General features: G+C 33.6%; 2 protein-coding genes across 2 annotated transcripts; both read left to right on the plus strand.

Annotated features, from left to right (window-relative positions):
- The first annotated feature begins 603 nt into the window (after window positions 1-603).
- On the plus strand, window positions 604-2166 carry LOC133305533 (AAA-ATPase At5g57480). The gene has a single exon (XM_061505782.1). The coding sequence runs from the start codon at window positions 604-606 to the stop codon at window positions 2164-2166; it is 1563 nt and encodes a 520-aa protein (XP_061361766.1).
- Window positions 2167-13494: 11328 nt separating this feature from the next.
- Window positions 13495-23625, plus strand: LOC133305517 (uncharacterized). Its single transcript, XM_061505760.1, has 12 exons — window positions 13495-13577; window positions 14242-14321; window positions 14734-14862; window positions 15146-15446; window positions 15588-15706; window positions 16132-16264; window positions 20582-20658; window positions 21657-21854; window positions 22339-22528; window positions 22612-22790; window positions 23079-23179; window positions 23254-23625. Exons 2-12 carry the CDS (start codon window positions 14250-14252, stop codon window positions 23402-23404), a joined length of 1650 nt encoding a protein of 549 aa, XP_061361744.1. The 5' UTR covers window positions 13495-13577; window positions 14242-14249; the 3' UTR covers window positions 23405-23625.
- The last annotated feature ends 279 nt before the right edge of the window (window positions 23626-23904 follow it).

Raw genomic sequence — 23904 nt, forward strand, 5'->3', positions numbered from 1 at the left:
GTTGCTTGTCCAATTCCTAAGATCTTGAAACGGGTTTTCTGATCGCATTTCAGAATCCTCGTCAGCAATATGTGCCAGCAAACTTCAAAAAAAAAAATTTCCATGTTAGTGTAGAGGGGAATTGAAATAGAATCCTCTGTAAAAATCACCGCAGTGTAAAGTCACTCGCACAAGTCCAGCACTCCAGCTCTCAACCCAATAGATTTGGCCCCATCTCTGATATCTTTATAATCCAAATTTCCAAAAACCCTTTTTGTAATTTTCGTCTCTCTCAGTCTGCAATTTTCTGTGTCCTTATAATCTTCCCACCTTGGCCCACCCACTCCTTCAGATATCAAACCAGTTGCCACCTTTCTCTCATTATTTGAGTTTTTCCCTTCACTTTATTCCCCCTCCACTTCCCCCACAGGTTCTGAATACCAAAACCCCACGCATCACTCTATAAATACAGCTAAGATCAGTTTTATTAAATTACAAGATTTCCTATCCTCGTCTCTATCTCTTCTCTCTGTCTCAAACCAAAATCCATTTTTTTGCACTCGTTTCGTTTCCATCTTTTTCTTTTCCAAATCCATAAAGGACTCGCCTTTAGAAGAAAAGAAAATGAAAGAATATTGGACCTCTGTGGCATCACTTCTGGGTGTGTTTGCGTTCTGCCAAACTATCCTCCAAACAGTTTTCCCACCAGAGCTTCGCTACGCTTCCGCGAAGCTCTTCAACCGAATCTTCCACTGCTTCTCCTCTTATTGCTACTTCGACATAACGGAGATCGACGGCGTCAACACCAACGAGCTTTATAACGCCGTCCAGCTCTACCTGAGCTCCTCCGTGTCCCTCACAGGCAACCGCCTCAACCTGACACGTGCCGTCAACTCTAGCGGCTTCACCTTCGGCCTCGCCAACAATGACAGCATCGTCGACACCTTCAACGGCGTTAATGTGGTGTGGGAACACGTGGTGACGCAGAGACAAGGCCAATCATTCTCGTGGCGTCCATTACCCGATGAGAAGCGAGGTTTCACACTTCGGATCAAGAAAAAAGACAAGTCTTTCATACTGAACTCTTACTTGGATTACATTATGGAGAAAGCGAGTGAGATTCGGAGGAAGAGTCAGGATCGTTTGTTGTACACGAATTCAAGAGGTGGGTCATTGGATTCAAGGGGTCATCCTTGGGATTCAGTGCCATTCAAGCATCCTAGCACATTTGACACATTGGCTATGGACCCTCAGAAGAAGAAGGAGATCATGGAGGATCTTCAGGACTTTGCAAATGGCCAATCTTTTTATCACAAAACTGGAAGGGCTTGGAAGAGAGGGTACCTTCTCTATGGCCCTCCAGGTACTGGTAAATCTAGCATGATTGCTGCTATGGCCAATTACCTTGGCTATGATATATATGATTTGGAGTTAACTGAGGTGCATCACAATTCTGACCTCAGGAAGCTTCTCATGAAGACCACATCCAAATCCATAATTGTCATTGAGGACATTGATTGCTCTATCAGCCTCCCTAACAGGAAGAACAACAACAAAAACATCAACGGTTCTAGTTCTCTTTCTTCTAGGAGTTACTATGATTCGGGTGCTCCTGAAATGCGAGGTGGTGGGTGTGGCTCTGCCTCTGGCGAAGATGGTGGGAATTCTATTACACTTTCTGGGTTGTTGAATTTCACTGATGGGTTGTGGTCTTGCTGTGGGAGCGAGAAGATTTTCGTGTTTACTACGAATCACATTGAGAAGCTTGACCCCGCTCTGTTGCGGAGTGGGAGAATGGATATGCATATTTTCATGAGTTATTGTTCGTTCCCTGCTTTGAAGATTCTGCTCAACAACTATTTGGGGTGTGAAGAGGGTGATTTGGATGACTCGGTTTTGAAGGAGTTGGAGGAGGTTGTTGACATGGCAAGGATGACTCCGGCTGATATAAGCGAGGTTTTGATCAAGAACAGACGTAAGAAGGAGAAGGCAGTGGATGAATTGTTGGAAACCTTGAAGCTCAGGGCAGATAGGAATGAAAAAAATGGAGCTCTGAGGGTAAAAAATGATCACGAAGATGAAGAGGAAGAACAGGAGAAAAGGGCTCTGGATAGTGAGAGTCCTAAACTAGAGTCTGAGATTGAGGATAATTGCAAAGAGGCAGAGGAGGAAGAGAAGATCAAGTGATAATAGTAATAATGTTATCTTTAAGGCTTGTTCTTGTTCTCATCAACGCTGTTTCTCATTGAACAGTGACAGTGAGCCGAGTTATAGCTGTTACTGATTAACAAGCGGAATCACTTTACTCTGAAGTGTACTCGATCATGTTATGAAATATGACTCGTGAGACAGAAGGGAAAACTGGGGAAGAATCTATAGCCTTTAATTTAGACATGTCCCATATGCTTCTGTCTTTTTAGTTTTGAATAATTAACTCCTTTATTATTAGATATGTAGGGAAAGTTTATGGGCGAGCAGTTTGGTTGGCACCATGATTTGTTCATTTAGTTTAAAGATTTGTTCGCTTTGTACAATTTTTTTTCTTTGGTAAAGGCCTTTACACCCTGACATAGTTGGGTAGCCAGCTGGGATGTTGGTGAACACCTGGGGTGCACATGGCATGGTAAAGGTTAGTAGCTTGATGGGACCTGTAGGGAATATCAGTAATAAATAGGGTAGCACTATTACCTAATAATTTGAATTATGCAAATGAGCTTGAGGATAAGCTATTTGATGCTTCAATTAAAACATCATTCTAGATTACTGAGATCTATGTGGGTGTGATTATCATGCCCAACGAAAATTCAGCCGAAATTTTGGACTTTAAACAGTCTTAGAATAGCTCCCTAGCCACAGCTAAAAAATCCTTCATTTGGATCAAGTACTCGTAGCGTTTTCACCATCACGTCAGAAAACCTTTCCCTTTAAGTATATTTTTATACTGTAACAATCATTTTTAAGAAAATCACATATTCTAAATAAGTTAATTTAAAGATGGACTATCAGAAATTTGTCATGTTGTGAAGTGCAAAAGTGACTTTTGTTAATTATATATAAATTAGGCGAAACGTAACATGACTAGGACATGTAATTGTGATTGATGTAAATCATCACAAAAACTCAATTTATTATTTTTAATCCAAGTTTGCTGTTTGCCTTACGTATCAGTGTCTGATTGGATTAATACCGTTAACCATTAACAAGTGGTGCTATTCTTAATATTACTGTGCGAGTGGATAGGATTAGAGGGGTGTTTTGGGTTAACTGGTGGAAACAACTACCCAAAACCCAAACTTTATGTTCGGAAAAGGGGTGTCGAGGCACAAAAGTAACTCTGGAAAGTCTTCTCATACAATTGAGAAAAAAGTTGACAATTTTTGGTTGTTGATTTTGATATTGAGTTGTAAAGGCTATCAGGTTGTCAAGCTAAGAGAGGAGCTATATACTTTTTGAAAAAGGCTATCGGGTTGTCTTGGCTGAAGTGTAAGCGCATCAAATTACAAGCAACCACCATTAAATTTTTTATATGTAAGTAAATAAAAGTTAATTCCTTATTAGAAGTTTAATTTTTTACATTAATCAATTTGTAAAATATTTTTATATATTAGTTATTGTTAAGAACTTGAGGTCACCACCCCAAAAGCTAACTCTAAGGGTGGAAGTGTCCAAGGCCTTATAAATCTTACACGCCCCCTCACACGCTTGAAGAATAGACAACATACAAGATCACCTACATGTGGAAATTTCACTACAAAAAAAGTGGAAGGCGGTGAGATTTTGATGGCTCTGATACCATGTTAAAAACCTTGAGGTCACCACCCCAAAATCTAGCTTTAAGAGTGGGAGTGCCCAAGGTCTTATAAACCTCACATTAGTTGCCCATATAACCAATGTGGGACTATATTTCTCATCAGTTATCCTTTGTATTTTTTAAAAGTTAGTAACCTAAATATTTTTTTATTAATACAATCCAGCTTTTGATGCCTTATTTTATTTATGTTTTTATATAGACTCTGCATGGGAACGCATTATTGAAGGAACAAACCATAACCCATATCAGTTTGTTGTTCCATATCAGTTTCTTACAGCTATATCCAATTACTTACGCTAGTTTGTTACTATAACGAAATTGTTACGCCAGTTTTCATTTAGATAAGTTTGTCATCGTGTTGTTGCTGGGACTGTCATCGCAAAAGGCTACTGCCATATACAATGTATCAATATTGCCTATATAAGGCTATTTGGTGATCAATGAAATCAAGTCAAGTTAAATACCATTTTATTACACATCAATAAATTTCAACCTCGCTTTTGTCTTCTTTATTTGCTTCTCTCTTTCTTTCATTCTTCTTAACTTTTTGAACCATTATAAACACGTGCTGCCATTGTCTCCATTAGTTGGAATGCTTCATTGGAGCTTCTGCCTTGCACCTTTACCCTAGTGGGTAGGTACAGCAATGGAGCACAGGTATTATTATAATAATAATTATTAACTAATAGTACTAGTTTAAAAGAATGAAAATTGGAAGAAAGATATACATGAAAAATACTAGGCTACCCTTGTTCCGCCTGATCAATTTCAATTGCTCTTACTTTTTAAATTTGAAAAAAAAATAAATGAATATGACTAAAAGGAATTAATGAGTGCAACTAATCAAGTGAGTTAAAGACGGAACATAGAACAAAGTGTCAATTTTTTTTTTTTTGTAATTTTTTTATCCAAATGGCATTTGACCAGTATTTTTAACTAAATTGTGTTAAAATTCGCTACCCCTAATAGCTAATTTCGTGACACGTGATAACTTAATAAAAAGTACTGTTCACATTATATTTGAATAAAAAATTTGTCAAAACACTTTGATCACTGTTCTGTTAAAGACAGCAATAACACGCACGAAGAAGAAAACACATCCACATAGATATATAGGCTACAAATTACTTTTGCTGTCCATGGGAGCATGCTAATGAATGAACATCACAAACAAGGACGCTGCGCTGCGCTAACAAGTCCTTTTTGCTCTTATTCTCTCTCTCTCTCTCTCTCAGCGTCTCTCTGTGTGTCCGTTTGTTGCTTGGAGATCAATGCAAAGATTTTATTCTGATGGTTCCCTATTGAGGCATATAAGATGCCCCACCAAAACCAAATAGAATGGATGTGATTTTGGCTTTTTTGCCAGCCCAACATATTAAGTCGTCCTACCATTTTGCCGTACATTTTTTTTTCTCTCATCAATACAAAAAGAGATAATAATTTCAACGGAGGCGGCTTATTTACTTGCAACAATGTTACTTTTAGATAGATTAAGATTTTAGCCGGATCTTTGGACCAACTTATGCAGGTGGCGAATTTTGAATAAGCTCCTATAATGTTGAATTCTTGAACTATTTATTGTACTATAAAATTAAGAAATGAGGGTGCTTATTCTTCATCTACCTTGATTTTACCAATTTATGTCACATTTTTTTAATGGAAAACTATCTGTCCATGTAAAAATTATGTCATTTTGTTATAAAAAAAAAATAAAAAAAATTATGTCATTTTAATGAATTATAACTATGTATTCTAAAAAAATACATATTTATAATTTTTTTTCTTCAAAAACTGTCACTAAACGATTCACTAAATAGATATATCTATTATTCTGAAGGAATTCCATTTGTTGGAAAGTTTTGCGATGTGTCAATCCCTCCTTGCATCTCAAATTTTTGTTCACACCATACCCACTTAAAAACTTTCCTCCTTTGGCAAATTCGAATTATTAAATATTTTAAACATTTTAAAATACGAAAGAAAAAAGTTGAATTGAATTTTGATTCAATTGAGTTGTGGTGGCAGACACCTCATTCAATTTGCAATTGTCTCAGTCCTCATTCAATGTCTCACTCAGATGTTTCATTTAATGATGATTTCTACATTGGAATTGAGAGGCTCTTTTAAAATTTGAAATTCAAACTTATCATGATTTCTTTTTTTTCTTTTTCTTTTTTGTAATTAACTGATCACGATTTCTACATTAGAATGATCAGCTCTTTTAAAATTCAAAATATGATTTCGATTTCATTTTTGAAATTCAAATTGTAATGGTGGGAAAAAAAATTAAGGTGTTTAGGTGGCAGACAACTCTCATTTAATCTCTTACTACTTTTCTTTTCTTTTGTTTCTTGGGTCTATAAGAAGGAACATGGGAATAGAAATTTTGTTCTTCCCTCCGGTATTCCATTTTTGCTGATTGTTTCTTTTAGAGGAATAGGTACTTTCTTTTCTTCCTTTTTCGTTCTCCCCTACGAAATGTTTTCAACCTATGATTTTATAAAGGATCTTAATCCTACCAAGGAGGACTGGAGGATTAAGGTTAAGGTGGTTCGATCTTGGAAGGTTCCTAATTTTTAACGTATGAGATTTTGACGACAATGTTGAGATGGTTATGTTGGATGAACGGGTAGTGCTGGTTGTTCTTTATAATCTATTATCACTTCGTCTCTGTTGTCGTAGCATGTTTCTGTCTCTGTGTCTGTTGTTATGATTTTCATTTTCGTTGTTTCAATTTTGGCTTTCACTTTTTTTGTAGGGTGGAAGGATCCATGCTACTGTCAAATGATCTTTGCAGGCCTGAAAAAAAATCTGTGAGGGAGAGGTGTATTTTATAGGTCCAGACTCTACAATGTAATGGATGCACTGTTATGAATGATTGATATAATGTATTAAGCTCTAAAATGCTTCTACATCTTTTTTTAATTCATTTATGTTATTGACTGTAATGTGAACTGTATATATTACATAAGAGCTGTTTGATGAGGATCTAATCTCGGTGAATATAACCTTCTAACTGCATCTTTTTCTTTGGGTGCTGTTATATAGACATATGATGCATCTTCAAATGTAACTGAGAATATAAACTAACAGCAGTGCTCTCGCTCATCTTTTGTGTATTTTATCAGTATGTTGGCTTTTGGCTAGAGACTATAAATTTTGTTAATTACCGGCAAATTTTTAAAGAAAATGGTGTTAATGGAGAATACCTGGAAGGAATGTCTATGTGCACGACTGAACAGATCCTTCGATTCATTAGACGTTGCCACATGAAGTGGGGAGACTTTATCACATTGTGCAAGGAATTAAGATGGATTAAAGGATTCTCTCTCTCCCTTAAGCAGTAAACAGATAATGACATGCCAATAAACTCTCATCTGATTTTTTTTTTACTAATTTGTTGTGATTTCGTCTCTGTTGTGATTTTAAATTTCTGTGTCTGTTGTTATGATTTTTGTTTTCGTTGTTTGAATTTTGGCTTTCACTTTTTTTGTAGGGTGGAAGGATCCATGCTACTGTCCAATGATCTTTGTAGTTCCAAAAAAAAAAAAAAAATGTGACGGAGAGGTGTATTTTATAAAATTTGTATAAGCAAGTGAAATAATCACACCATTCCTTAAGTCTCTGGTCGACCCAAATGTTCATCAAATTTCTTCCTTTCTTGATACAGCGAATCAAAACAGCTAACAACTTAGGATTATTTCTTGATATAGGGAATCAGAACTGCTAACAGCTCAGGATTATTTAATTTTCCTTCAATGAGTTGATATGTATTTTTTTTTAATTTTATGGCTTTAATCGGAAGGCATATGGTTTAAATTCTGAATCTATTTTCCTGCAGCATAGTGCTTCGAATGTAATCGTTTGTCATGTAAATTTGGTGATCTACCTATATTCTTAATTCTTTGATTTGTCTTTCCGTTTCTATCAATCTTTATCCTTTCTGATTGTTTACTTTTCTCAAGTTACTTTTCTATTCTGTTGTAATGGTGGGAAATGATTTGGAAATAAAAAATTAAATAAATAATAATTTTTTTAAAAATCGAAATAAAAAATCAATGAAAAATTAAGTTAATCATTCAATGTCCCACTGATTTGTACATTGGAATTACTCAGCTCTTTTAAATGCTTTCTACATTGGAATTGCTCCCTCTTTTGAAATTCGAATTCTGAATTGCTTTCAAATTTTGAATTTCAATTTTAAATTTCAAATTGTAATGGTGGGAAGGATTTGGAAATAAAAAATTAAATAAATAATAATTTCTTTTAAAAATCGAAATAAAAAATCAATGGAAAATTAAGTTAATCATTTATGGTGGCAGACAACTCATTCAATGTCCCACTGATTTGTACATTGGAATTACTCAGCTCTTTTAAATTCTTTCTACATTGGAATTGCTCACTCTTTTGAAATTCGAATTCTAAATTGATTTCAAATTTTGGATTTCAATTTTAAATTTCAAATTGTAATGGTGGGAATGGATTTGGAAATGAAAATTTAATAAATAATAATTTTTTTAAAATCGAAATAAAAAATCAATCGAAAATTAAGTTAATCATTTATGGTGGCAGACAACTCATTCAATGTCCCACTGATTTGTATATTGGAATTACTCAGCTCTTTTAAATGTTTTCTACATTGGAATTGTTCACTCTTTTGAAATTCGAATTCTGAATTGATTTCAAAATTTGGATTTCAATTATAAATTTTAAATTGGAATGATGGGAAAGGATTTGGAAATAAAAATTTAAATAAGGATACCAAAAAAATTAAATAAATAATAATTTTTTTTAAAAATCGAAATAAAAAATCAATGGAAAATTAAGTTAATCATTTATTGTGGCAGACAACTCATTTAAAAAAAATATTGTAAAATAAAAAAAAATTATATTGTAAAAAAAATTTAAAATTTGGAAATAAATTAAATGAAAAATTATGTTAACAATTTTTGGTGGCAGATAACTCATTCAATGTCCCACTGCATACTACATTGGAATTTTCAAATTAATAATAACTCAACCCTTCTAAATTTTGAATTTATGTTTAAATTTGAATTTTTAACTTTGTAATGATGGGAAAACTTTTAGAACATTTTTTGTGGTAGACAACTCATTTAATGTCCAATACTTTTCTTTTGTTGTATATTATGAGTAAAAAGACCTCTACTTTTCTTTTGTTACATATCCCACTATTTTTTGCATAGATAATTGTTAGCCCTATTAATGCTGCATAAAAAGACAAAAACATTAAAAAATTGTAAAATAACAAAATTATCTATATTGTGAAATAAATTTGAAATTTGGAAATAAATTAAATGAAAAATTATGTGAACTTGATATATGAGAAAAGAGTTCAACATTTAATATTTATGCAGTGAAAAAAGATATATATAATAAATTTGAATTTATTATAAAATAATAGATTAAACAATAAAATATTTAAAATTATAAAAATACATTTATAGTCGATAAAAATTATTTAAAATTTCAAAGTTAAAAGGAAAAATAACAAATGGCATAATTTATACTTTACAAAAAATAAATTAAAATTTTAACATAAAATTTTTAAATATACATGTATAACCAATTAAAATAATATACATGTATGTTTTAAAAAAATATTTAACATAAAATTTTTAAATATACATGTATAACCAATTAAAAAAATATCTAAAAATCATAAATTAAAAAAGATAAAAATTATATAAAAAAATATGTATAATTAATATAAAAATTTATAAATTTTAAATTTAAATAAAAAAGACGTCTGTCATTATGTAAAAAATATTTATTAAAATTTAAGAACTATAAAATGAAAATTTTAATTTAGTACATAAGAAAGAAATTAAGCTTTCATTTTTTTTATTGAAAGAGTGTAATTAACACAAATACTTGCAAAAAATAATTATTTATATAAAATACTGACAGTTACAGGTGAAAAACTGAGCTCGGCCCAGAGGGCCGGCCCACCAATATATTTTTATAATTCAATGGAAATTTTATCTTTCTTCTTTTATAATTAAATTTCTAAATCTGATTTCAATTTTTGTAAATACAAATTTGTGAAATTCCAAAGACTAAAAGCGCTAATCCTTGCAAAAAAAACTTATTTATATAAAATGCTGACAGTTAGAGGTGGAAAACTGGGCTCGGCCCGGAGGCCCGCTAATATATTTTTATAATTCAACTAAAATTTTATCCTTCTTCTTTTATAATTAAATTGCTAAATCTGATTGTAATAAATGAAAGTTCATCTCTGAGATAAAATATAAAAACCTAGACGCAACTATAAGAGCCCTTTTTTTTGGATAAATATAAAAACATATTACATGCTGATAGTTAGAGGTGACAAACTGGGTTCGACCCTGAGGGCCAGCCCACTAACATATTTGTATAATTAAATTAAAATTCAACTATTCTTCTTTTATAATTAAATTCCTAAATCTAATTTTAATTTTTTTAAATATAAATTTTTAAAATTTCAAATACTAATGATACAAATACTTGCAAAAAATAATTATTTATTATTATTTTGTAAATGTGAGTGTAATAAATGAAAGTCCATCTCTCAGATAAAATATAAAAAATCTCAATGCAACTATAAGGACCTTTTTTTGTGGATAAGTACAAAAACTTATTACATGCTGATAGTTAGAGGTGGCAAACTAGGCTCGGCCCGGAGGGCCGGCCCACCAACTTATTTTTATAATTAAATTAAAATTTCATACTTCTTCTTTTATAATTAAATTCATAAATCTGATTTCAAATTTTGTAAATGCAAATTTGTAAAATTCAAAATACTAAGGACACCAATCCTTGCAAAAACATAATTATATACATAAAATTCTGATAGTTAAAGGTTAAAAACTGGGCCAGTCCCGGAGGGCCTGCACGACCCGCCTGCCAACACATTCTTATAATTAAATTAAAATTTCATCCTTCTTCCTTTTTAATTAAATTCCTAAATCTGATTTTAATTTTTATAAATATAAATTTGTAAAATTTAAGATACTAACGGCACAAATTCTTGCAAAAAATAATTATTTATTATTATTTTATAAATCTGAGTGTAATAAATGAAAGTCAATCTCTGAGAAATACTGAAAGAAGCCGAGTCAAACTTTGTAATTTTTGAGTGACCTCAAGACTAGCTAAAGTATAGCGATATATTTTGGAATGACCATAAGATAAATATAGAAATCCATTACATACTGATATAAAATGCTAATAGTTAGAAGTGACAAAATGGGCTCGGCCCAAAGAGCCAACCCACCACGCGAAACAAACTGATTTTTTTTCGCGTACATCACCACGGGTAATACACTAGTTCTTTAAAAGAGGACATCAACCGTACCCTTTTTAATTTATATTAAAAGAAATGGCAGCCACTAACTCTATGCCCAAAACCAAACAAAGTGATAAGAATCAAAAGACTTGGTTCCATCAGAGTGCACAGAAACAGTACTAGTGAGGGTCCGTACTCTCTTGTTTTACTATCCCACACTGTAAGGGTGGCTTTTGTTTTTTATTACAACCGTTGGATGGATTATCGCTTTCGTTCCGAGTACAAAGAATCAGATACCCATATACTACTCTTGGGAACCATGCACGAATTGAACGGTGAACATTTTGTCAAATGATAAAAGGTATAAATGAAATTTTGAATGGAAACAAAGATACGGAAAAATGAGCGATGGGTGGCATTTACAAGTTATGTCAAGCAGTCAAAGAAAGGATTCTTCAGCAAAAAGGATCGGATGATTTTGCGTGTAATGTTTTTTTATCGGATGACTTCTGAAATTAATTTAAGAGTAAACATCTTTTTTGGTATCTGAGAATATAATATTTACGAAATTATTTTTAGTTCCTGACAATAAAAAAAGATCAAATTAGTCTCTAAAATTATGAAAAAAGGGCCACGTTAGTCCTTATGTCAACTCCTCCGTCACTAATGTGGCCCTTTTTACATACTGGTAGGGACCAATTTGGTCCTTTTTTATTGTCAGGGACTAAAAATGATTTCGTAGATATTGCCAGGGACAAAAAATGTGTTTACTCTTAATTTAAATAATATATCAATCTTGATCCAAAGGTTCCCTCCCCCTCCCCCCAATTTCAAAAAGGGTCCCAAGATGTGGGAAAGGGAAAGATATACATGGGTTCAATTCAACAATAGAACCTTTGAATGATCAATGGAAGCACAATTTCCTTTATTCTATTTAGACCTTGACCCAAAAGAAAATAACAGCCAAGAATAAAATGCAACAACTTAACGAGCTTTGTTGTTAACAAAGCATATTCCGTATGCATGGTATATAATATTCAATGTTGAATCCCGATGTAGCTCCCCAGATGCATCCTATATATATCAAAACTCCGACCGAAATCATTGTATGATTTCTTTTTCTACAAGTTGTTGCGCAAACCTCGAAACTATTTGATGTTGGCGTGAAGTTGTCATTAGCCGACTAAGTCATTTAACTTAGGTTAAATAGTAAATGCAGGTGAAGAGATGAATTTCAAATGAATTAAAGATTCAAGTATCATCGAAGGATATATATATATATATATATATATATATATATATATATATATATATATATATATATGAGAAAAAGAAAAATAATGTTATAAGAAAATTGTTAATTTATGTTGTAGAGATAGGGATTGGGGACCCACACTTGTTTTCAAAAAAACATTAACAAAAACAAGTGTGGGTCTCACAATCTCTATCTCTACAACATAACCTAACAACTTTCATACAACATTATACTTTTATTTTCCTATATATATATATATATATATATATATATATATATATATATATATATACAATATTTAATTCAAGGAAAAAAGATCATATATATATGGCTTATCGTTTCTCAAGCTGCTTGAGATAATCTTATCTCCGTCTACTAAATCATAACCGTACAAAGATATATCAATGGTGATAAAGAAAGAGAGAGAAAAGAGAATCATAACCATTCAAAAGTGAATCAATTGATATAAGGAAATAAATAAATAAATCGACGTAGTTTTGGGTAGCCAGAGATAAATTTATCTCAAGCTGCTTGAGAAATATTTTTCCTATTTATATATATATAGAGAGAGAAAGAAGGGGTTATATTTGCAAGATCATTCCTCTTACAACTTATTTTCTCTTACAATTATTATTCAAACAAAGAAGGAGAACAATGGGTGGACCGATATTTGTTAGATAAAGTGATCCATACAAAATGATACAAAAAAACATGGGCTTCTAGACAGGCCCATCAGGCAACAAAGAAAAACCGATCAAGTATTTGTTTGTTTTTATATCTGAGGGATCGTTATCTAGTGCAGCGTATCCATCTTATACCTGTACTGCATTAATTGATCGAACGATTAGAATTGAATGAGTGTTCTGGACAGCATGATGGGCTACTCGAAAGGCCTGTCATAAACTGATCAAATATTTGCCGTTATGATTGATACAAAATGATTCAAGAAAACATGGGCTCCTGGACAGGTCCATCAAGCAACAAACATGGGCTCTTGGTCATTAACTAGTGCAATGGATTCATTGATCGAACGATTAGAGTTGAATGAGTATGCATAACCGTTTGATCTGTATAATTTAAAAGATCACGAGGGCAGCGCTCGGAACAACCCATATAACTACATTTTGTGCATCGCTCCCTCTCACTTTTTTTGCCGCTCAAATTTTCTCTTGCTTCGTTTGTAGCTTCAACTGAGAGAGAACGACCAAGTGAACCTTGCACTCTTCTCTAATCGGAGCACCTCTGAAGTAATTGCAATTTCTTCCCTGTATTGTAATCTGAAGTTTTGCTTGTTTACTGAGAAATTGCGAACGATCAAAGAAAGTTCGTAATCATTGTATTGTATGTTTCTCACGAATGCATTGCTCGCAAAGATTGACGAAATTTATATTTTACTTCGTTTCTCGCAGATATGAATATGATATTCGAATCTTACTTTCTTTCTCTCTCTATTCGATGGGTAAAATACTGAAATGCCAGTGCTTAGGGTTTATACATGATATAAGTATACGATTTGCCAGAAATGCATCATTATTTTTTCTTGCATTTCATTTTCTATTGCATTTTTTTTTTCAAGTATTGTTTCAGGTTCATACGTGAAATGTTAATGAATCTAAACCATATAAACTGGAGGATAATGTAAGTAACTATACCATAATATGTTGGAATGGAAAATGAGTAGCAAATATAAGTAATTAAGGTCTGGTTTTCTTTATTCTTGAGATTTCGTATTCTAGCATGTCAATGATAAGTCAGTGACCGTGATGTATAAATGTCGACGCCGAACTTCTTGCATTGTGGTACCAAGAATTATTGCCATTATATTATGGATTTGTTTAGAGAGTTATCAAAATTATCTTATTATATATTTTGACTTGTGATTGCTGTCTGACTTCCATCTATTGACTGCAGCTGCAGTCATGGATACTGATGAGGAGTGTTCAATTGTTCTTGAGCTATCTGAAAATGATCCTTTCTTTGATGAAAAGAAGGTAAAAATCAGATAATTGAGTTCATTTAATGTTGCTCAAGTTTTTTTTTTTTGTTTTTTAAATCTCTGTAGCTAAATTTTCTCTGTTATAAAATTTCCTTAATCAAGAAGGATTAAAGCCTTTGATTTGATATGATTAAAGGAAATATATATTCCTAACAGGAAATTCTATAATTGTTTCTCATTGAGAAATTTCAGATTTGTTAAAACTAAATGACAAATGGAAGCAAAATACACCATATTAAGTTATAATATATGTAAATTTTATAGGCAATATAATTTCACAGCAATTAAGCTATGGTAATATATGCCTCTGGTTTATCATTTCTTGGGGATTTCCTTAATTGCTTATGATTTTATTGAGTTTGAGTCCTTAGCCATTTCTCCTATTTTGACTAACTGCTATTTTATAGAAATTACTACAAAGTCAGGGTTTTAGTCCCAAGGAACGGATATATCTCAGGAGCTCCTCAAAACCTGGTTGGATGAGTGATACTGTAAAGGTGTTGCTTCAGATTGCACGAATCATACAGTTAAATGAGGTTACTTCCTTTTCTGCTCTGTGAAGTTCTCAGTCACTCAGTTTATCGCTCTAAAAACAAACTAGAGTTAGGGGATTTAGGTAGTCTTTGGGTTTCTTACACACCTTTGTGTTAAAATATTCTCTTTACACTTCCACGAATATATAATCAGGGTATCTTCCTGTTCTATTTAACAAAGAAAACTGAAATGTATTTTGCCATGATTGTTTTTCATCTTTTTTTTATACTCTTTCACTTTTGCGACATCATCAACTCATGAATTAACTTATTTACCAAGCTGCAGCTGGAACTTTATTTTGCTGAAGACGATGCATGCACATCAGTGGAGATTTACAGCCCCAGGAATGAGTTGGAGGCTCTCAATTCAATTGTTTTGCTTACCGACATGTCACTTTCTAGCTGTACACATCTCGATACAAATATCCTGCAAAGGTTACGGGAAACGATTATCGATTTTATTTCTGATTTTGGGGACAAGAACAGTGTGAAGGGAGTAATTGACAGAGATCGCAGTTGTTACCAAGAAGAGCGCCTGATAGAATGGGGTGAAAGCAATGGTGTAAAAACAGAGATAAAGATAGCTTGTAAATTTTATTATGTTTTTGTATTTTTTTACATTTGCTTTTTCATTCATTGGTTTCTAGAGGATGATTTTATTTCCTTTGCACATATATTGTTTATTTTAAGACACTTAATACGAGTTTCCCCCCCCTTAATCCACGCAGATGTTGAAGGAGAGGGTAGAGGTGCGATAGCAAGGAAAGATCTAAAAGTTGGGGACATTGCTTTAGAAATTCCATTGTCCATTATAATTTCTGAGGAGCTTGTGCATGAAACCGATATGGTACATTTACTTGTTCAAATAAAAAGTAAAATTAGTTTACTTATAACTTCTTTACGAAGCCTAGAATAGACTATCATTCATTCCAAAAACTATTGAACAATAATATAGTACATGTAAATATTATCTTTACATCCTTTACATTCAACATGGTGATAAGAAATACCCATTTTATACCTGCGCTTCATCTATCTTTTGTTTTGCAAAAATAATGTCATCTAGGATGCTAGTTAACATGTCCTTCCTTACCAATTGGGAGCAACCTCTCTCTCTCTCTCTCTTTGTTGGGAAAACTTACAACATAGTTGGATATTGATCCATTCTAGGTGACATTATTTCTTAAAATAAATAGAAAAGGAGAAACGTTATGTGTTCACCACTCCCTTATGTTCTTAATAACTGATAATTGTCCTTCTTATCCAATTCAGTATCGTGTCTTAAAAGAAGTTGATGGCATATCATCCGAGACAATATTGCTATTATGGAGTATGAAAGAGAAGTACAACTGTGATTCAAAATTCAAAATTTACTTTGACACACTCCCCGAAAAATTTAATACAGGTAATGTTACTTGACTATGACATGCTTTATACTCGCACATAGATATAAATTTTGTACAGATCCCCAAAATTGCAAGTCACTGTACTGTGCTCAACCTTTATACTTAAGGTGCTTTTCTTAGGCTCTGAACAATACCTGCAAATAGTAACTCTAATAATTCAAAAGACATCTCATTATAAAGGTTATATAGGGTGATTACTCTATCTGTATCTTGAATTTCCCTGTTGTCAGTTTCATTAGTAACCATATTAAAGTGTTTTGAGTAATAGTTTTGCAAGGGTAAGATACCTTAGGTGTCCCTTTTATTTTCCATTTTAAGAGGCATATACCCCTTTAGTTCTAGGTTGTAGCTTTTGTCCCTGTTTATTGATCTCTTTGTTTAATAGCTGCTTGCTTGCCTATTCATCCTCTTTAGAAACCAGTGGGAGTCCAGCTCTATAGGTTCTCTATTTTTTTCTCGGTATCAGGTAGGAAACACTTCCAACACTTATTTTTCATATCCTTTTAGCTGGTTTATGTGTGAATAGCCAATTTGGTGGTTTCACTTTTGCTTCTTTTATGTGATTGAAGAAAAAACTTGGCAAGACTATAATCAATTAAATTACAATTGTGCAAGGACAATTCTCTCATGAACTCAATATTTTAGGGATATTAAGTATCTAACTTTCTTCTACCTTCTTTCTAATGTAGTAGTTCTGGTTTGGTAATGCTATAAACATCCTAGTCAAAATTTATCTGCTTGCTACATGCTGGCATAGTGGCATGTTGCATCGAAATTTTTAGCTTGATGCACTAAGAGGATATTATAACAAAACAATCGTATGATTAATGTCATTATTGACACTCTGTTAAGATCAAAAGGATTATGGTTAATATAGTGAAAAAAAGGGTCATGCTTATTCGATGAGATGCTAACTTCATTACAGGTTTAAGGAAGTTTTGACTGGCAAAGATATAAAATTATATTCACCGTCTGCAAATGGAAGAACTATGGGATAATTGAAGTATAAGGTTATGATGAGATTGTGATGGGCCTCAACCATATAGCCCTTCAAGGAGGTCTATCATAGAAAGAGGAAAGTCCAAGTAGTAAATAAGGAGCTGATGGCAAGAGAGTTAGGGGGGGAGTTAGTTATAAAAGATGCCACGTGGCAAGCCATGAATGGAGAGGAAAATATGCAAAGTGGTGGGAAAGAATGTTCAGGAAGAAAAGGGGAAATATAAGGTAGTTGGGGTCATGAGAGAAGGTATGCAGAAAATTACACCGAGTATGGGTTGGTTTGGCAACTGAGTGTGGTGCTTGGTAACTAGGTTAATTGGGGGTATCTTTTGTATTGCTGAGAAGACAGGTAGCCATTAGGCTAAGGCTTGTTCTTCTTAATTGAGTCTTGTGTTGATTTCCTTTGGTTCTGTTAATTCTGAAATACTGTAGTTGCAAGGAGATAGTCTCCTCTGTTCTGATTTTAGTCCATAAATTATATTCTGTTCACTTGTTGTTACAGTAACATCAGATCGAGATTTGTATTTGATGATATTGTCTCTATTAACTAGTTTGTCTATTAGTAGTGATCTGATTGTCTGGCATGCCCTTCTCCTTAATGATGTCACATTGTAAATATAGTTATTGATAGGCTTCATTTTTTTAAGTGGCCTTGATGAATAATTTGTTAATTACCTTTTTTGGCTTTATCATGTTGTTTTGTGAAAACTATGTCGGATTTTCTTGCAACCGCATGTTGCGGCTCTAGATTCTTTAGAACTTGATACTTGCAAAATAGTAAGGAAGAATGAATGAAAAATTGGGCATGGAAGAAAAAGATCTGTTTATTGATGAGAAAAACAAATGAACACACAAGAGACACCTCTCTTGCCAAGGGGCACTTCCCTTCAAGTAAACACTCTCAGCCTAATCCAGTACTTGTCAAAAGCCACTTCTCAAGACTCAAGAGGGATATATCCCGTGATGTACATGCAATTGGACTATTATGATAGGTCTTCTATTAACTAACCGCTCGGATTAGCTTACTAACTAACTAGTCTCGGCTCCTAATTAAAGCCTTCAATTAATCCAACTGAATACCTCAACTTCTGCCTTCTGTTATTACTTTTCCCTTGTATTTCTGTCTGTAACACCATTGAGTTCACTAAATGATAGATCAAGAGCAAGGTTGCAACCAGATACCTAGACTAATTATATGAGCTTAGGTGAATAAAGATGTAACATTAATGTATATATGCATATAGCATATATATGCTTGATACGTGATACATGTTGCACGATACGATTTGATTCATAACATAAACAATCAACATCAACAACACCTTTATCCCAAATTAATTGAGGTCGGTGGTAAATGAACCCACATGAAAAATACAAAACGGTTGTAAAAAAAAAAAAAGTAATAATATATATATATATATATATATATGTATATATAAATAAATAAAAGTAAAAAAGAAAGGAAAAAGAAGAAGTGGGGGAATGAAGGGGAAAAAGGCTAAAAAGGGACCATCTGGAACATAGGAATAACAATGGGTCTAACCCTCCACCAGACTTATAGCTTTTCTCCATTCCGTTCTAAGACATACTGTCTGCCAATCTATATTCCATTCCATTAAATCTTGTTTTACTATCTTTCCCCAAGTCAGTTTCGGCCTACCTCTGCATCTTTTTGTGTTGAGCTCTTGGTAACAAACTTTTGTTCTTACAGGAGCATCCAGGGGCCTTCTCATCACGTGCCCAAACCACCTCAATCTATGTTCTCTCATCTTCTCGGCTACCGGTACTACTCCTACCTTTCGTCGAAATCTTCATTTCTTATCTTATCCATCCTTGTATAACCACACATCCACCTTAACATCCTCATCTCTGCTACTCCCACCTTATGCTCATGTTGCCTATGTGCTGGCCAGCATTCCGCTCCATATAGCATTGCCAGTCTTACTGTTGTTTTATAAAATTTTCCTTTTAATTTAAGGGGGATTTTGCGGTCACACAAAAACCCAGATGCACTGCGCCATTTCATCCACCCTGCTCTAATTCTATGATTTACATCCTCATCAATCTCTCCACCTTTTTGCAAAATGGAGCCCAGGTATTTAAAAGCATCTTTTTTGGGGACCTCTTGACCACTTAGATGCACGGGATCTTGGTCCCCATCTCGTACCAGAGAAAACTCACACTTCAGGTACTCCTTCTTACTTCGATTTAATGTGAACCCTTTGGATTCCAACGTGCTTCTCCACAATTCAAGTTTTCTATTAACACCCTCCTTGCTCTCATCAATAAGCACAATATCGTCTGCAAAAAGCATACACCATGGCACTTCCTCTTGAATATCTTTTGTTAGTTCATCCATAACTAAGGCAAAGAGATAAGGACTTAGAGCCGACCCTTGGTGTACGCCTACCGTGATAGGAAAATAGCTTGATGTTCCATTACAAGCTTTTACACATGTAGTAGCCCCATCATACATATCCTTGATTGCCATTACATACTTTGATGAGACCTTTTTCTTCTCCGGAACCCACCATAAAACTTTCCTTGAAACCCTATCGTATGCTTTCTCAAGGTCTATGAACACCATATGCAAGTCCTTCTTCTTTTCTCGGTATCTTTCCATTAGTTGTCGCATCAAGAAAATGGCTTCCATGGTAACATAAACAATATAAAAATACAACATAAAAATGTGTATTGGAGCAGACCATGAATCGCTCATAGAATTGCCGAATCGCACGATTCCGTTGCTATCGTGAATCGTATCAGGATTTTAGATTCAAAATCCAATATGATTTTGGAAAAAGAAAGACCAAGAATTGAGGATTCAAATCATAGAGAATCTGGAAATTCGTTTAACGGAAGATTAGGGTTTTTCCAAAATCCCAATTCCCAACCAAATCCAAATTAAAAAGATCCCAATTTGATTTCTTTTTCTTTCTCATCTTGACTCTGGAACATTTGTTCTTTGATCCTTCTTAATTCTCTTTTTCTCTTCTTTCGTTCAAGCCAGAAACACATAAGAACTAAAAACAAAGACGCTCGATACCCAAAAGCCGGTTTTAAATTTGGTTACTTATTTATTTTTCGATTTTTATTTTTTTGGAATATGGATTTATATGATATTATATATTTTAAAGTCACTTTTTATTATGTTTCTGAATCTTACGATTCGATTCGATTCACAATACAAAATTGCAGCCAATGATTCAAGATACGTATTGTGATTAAAAAAGCTTGATGGAAATCACTGTCCACCGTGACCTTTAGTATTTTCTTTCCTCCGCTTTTCCAAATAGCTTTAATATTTTACTTCACAGGATTGAGTTTTGGCTTTGAAGCAATTACAATGTTAGATGGAACCTTGCTGTTGGAAGAGATAATACATGCAAGACAGGTAATCAGTTCTTCTAAGGTTCTGACCTGTTTATTGATCAGCTTGTTTTTAGACTTCGGTTCTTCCTTCCTTTGAGTTGTACTAAAACTATTAAACTACACTTATTAGTTTATTCAAGATTTAACTTATTGATGTTGTTAATGAGTGTCAATGTGTACCTGTCCTTGCTAAGGATGATTTTAAATTTCAAGACAAAATGAGCCATAATGGAAATGACCCCTGAAAAACATAGCTTGTTCAAATTACGGTTCATTTAAGGATTCCCTTGCTGCTTGACTATTATTGCCGGTACTGTATCCATTCATTTGCAAAATAATCTCCTTCAACGTCTTTTTTGAGTTTTTCATAATTTTCTCTTCTTTTTTGCTTTTCTGGGAGGAAGGGGTATTAAAGCTTAAAACAACATTAACTAATGTATTAATCCAGGTGATGGTGGCACGTCTCAAAGTCATTTCTGTGATCTAAACTATAGTGCATTGAGATTTGTGTCAAAACAGGTGTTTGCCAAATGGGTAGTTCATTTCAATTCCTTTGTTACGTGGACTGGACATTAAACTGCTATTTGCATGTGGTATTGAAGGGGCAGGTGATACGGGTTTAGAAAATCCAATGATCCAAATATATATGCATGGGTTTCAATTTGCAGAACAGCTTCCAATCTATAAGTCAAAATCTTCTCTGGCAGTCTGTCTGAGACCTGATAATTATTCATGTTGTAGAAATGCAACTGCTTTTGGTTCTTGAAAAGCAAATTTGAAACTGCCAGGAAGCTTATTGTTCTTGAAAGAAATATGTAGTATACAGGATGAGATTGAACAGCACTCACATCTCTATTCTTTCATGAAGTTTTGATCATTAGGAAATGATAGTTTTCTATTTTTGATACACACGTATATTACTGGTTAAACATACTTCTGTTCTATGTATTCACTATTTACTGCTAAACATTGCCCACAAGTAAAAAATGACATTTTCTTTGTTCTTTCTTTTTGTGGCAGCACCTGCATGCTCAATATGCTGAGTTGTTCCCCACTCTGAGCAATGATTTTCCTGATATATTTCCACCAGAGCTGTACACATGGGATAAATTTTTTTGGGCTTGTGAACTTTGGTACTCCAATAGCATGCAGATAATGTATTCCGATGGAAAGCTGAGAACATGCTTGATCCCGATTGCTGGCTTTCTTAATCATTCAGTATGTAAATTCCCTCTTTCTCATGTTTTCTCTCCCTTCTCCCTCTTTCTTTTTGAATATTTTGATAAAAAAAGTCTTCAAATATTGTGCATTGATCACTGAATTCAATGAGGAAACTAGAGGTAATGGAATTTCAAAATACAAGGGCTGTCTATTATCTTGTTAAGAATAGCATATTCTTCTGGAACAGGGCTGGCAGTTCTTTAATCCTAGCTGGCTTTTTTGCTAATTTAGAATTGAGATCATTACTTCGAGTTGATGATACCCATCCTTGGTGTGCTCTTCAATCTGTATCTGGATTAGCATTTCTTTGATATAAACCATGATGTCTGACAATTATATATACTTTCCTCTGGGTTGTAATATTGTTTATTATTATATACACAATTTGCTTTCCTTGTTCAGGAAATACCCAGATTTTGCGAAGCAACACTTCGAGACCTATAAATGTTTCTCTTATTTCTGTTTTGGTTCCTGACAACAGCTATGCCCACATGTTATGCACTATGGCAAAGTAGATACTGCAACAGATTCATTGAAATTTTGTCTATCAAGACCATGCAGATCTGGAGAAGAATGCTACTTAAGCTACGGAAACTTCCCGAGTTGTCATCTAATTACCTTTTATGGTTTCTCACCCCAAGGAGACAACCCATATGATTTCATTCCATTAGGTAACATTATTGCTGCACCTTTTGTTGTCAGTCTGCTGAGCTAGTGCTGTCTGTCAGATAGATATCCTAATTGTCATTTGCAGAGATTGGTGGTTCTGGTCTCGATTCTATTGAGGATACACCCGTGTCCAACGTGACGGCTCACATGGTGCGAGGTACTTGGCTCTCCAACAATCACAGCATATTCTATTATGGCCTTCCTTCTTCATTATTGGATCATCTTCGGAGATCTCGAAATCCCATGCTGCAAACTAAGACTTTCGTACTGTTCTTCTCCTTCCAATCTCAACTTTATCTTGTTTTCGTACTTTCCTTTTTTGGGTGTCGCCTTCTGCTGTCGTGAATTTTACCCAAGTTTCTTATGCAATGCAAAGTTTGACGAAAAAAAAACGTTTCATTACCCCTTACTCTCTACTCGAATGCATTTGATATTTTTAGGCAAAATTCAAGTACGCTATTTTGAAATTCGTACTATATAGTTTAAATATTTCACAGTCATCAAATTTTACTGATTAACCTTTTAATTTACAGTATCATTTTTCTTTTTCAGTTGCAAGGAAACTTGGAAAATGAGGTGGAAATTCTTGAGAATCTTATATATATCTTTGATGACATGATGGTCATTATGGGTGAGATCGATCTTGATAACAGGTAAAGGCCTTACTTATTCCGTCGAAAGAAATTTTGAAGTTTCTTCTGAAAACATTTAATTTTTTCCGTATCAGAGAAAGCTGCAATTGGGATAAAAAGTTGGCTATGGATTTTCGTAGTCTACAAAGACGAATTGCCAATTCTGTTTTAACTTCATGTCATACTGGAGTCTGCTTGTTGAAGAATGAACTACAAAAGTGCATGGCCGAGGACATCCGGGGCTAATTGAACATCTTGGATCACTGTGTCACTTGCTCCACCCACAAGATGGTCAATTGGACCTTGTAGTGTAAATGTCAATAAAAATCAACATGAAAATTTGCTGTCATTCGCTATGTGGCCGAGCTTGGTTGCCCCACCCTATGGCACGGGCAGCTCATAGTGTCTTTTTAATTGGTGAGCTATTGGTGCCACTTGTTCTTTTGATTAGTGCTAATACAAAACCTACCATCTAAAATGCTTACGATGATGGAATATTCGTCTAAATAAAGGCATGCGCATTACCTTTAAAATGTGTGGTCACGAAAGACCAGATAATTATAATTGTGTATTTAATTAATATTCTTGTTACTGAATTTTATAACAATACTTTAACACATTACAATATATTGTTTTTATTTTAATTGCTAAAATGATAAAAATAACGTGTTAAAGTATTAGTAAACATTGATGTAAATGTTTTTTTTACAGTAATAATACATATTAATTAAAGTGTAATTATTTGC

The sequence above is a fragment of the Gastrolobium bilobum genome, unplaced genomic scaffold, assembly GCF_033153095.1.
Source record: "Gastrolobium bilobum isolate Gb01-03AN ecotype WA unplaced genomic scaffold, APGP_CSIRO_Gbil_v1 utg1221, whole genome shotgun sequence".
Lineage (NCBI taxonomy): Eukaryota > Viridiplantae > Streptophyta > Magnoliopsida > Fabales > Fabaceae > Gastrolobium > Gastrolobium bilobum.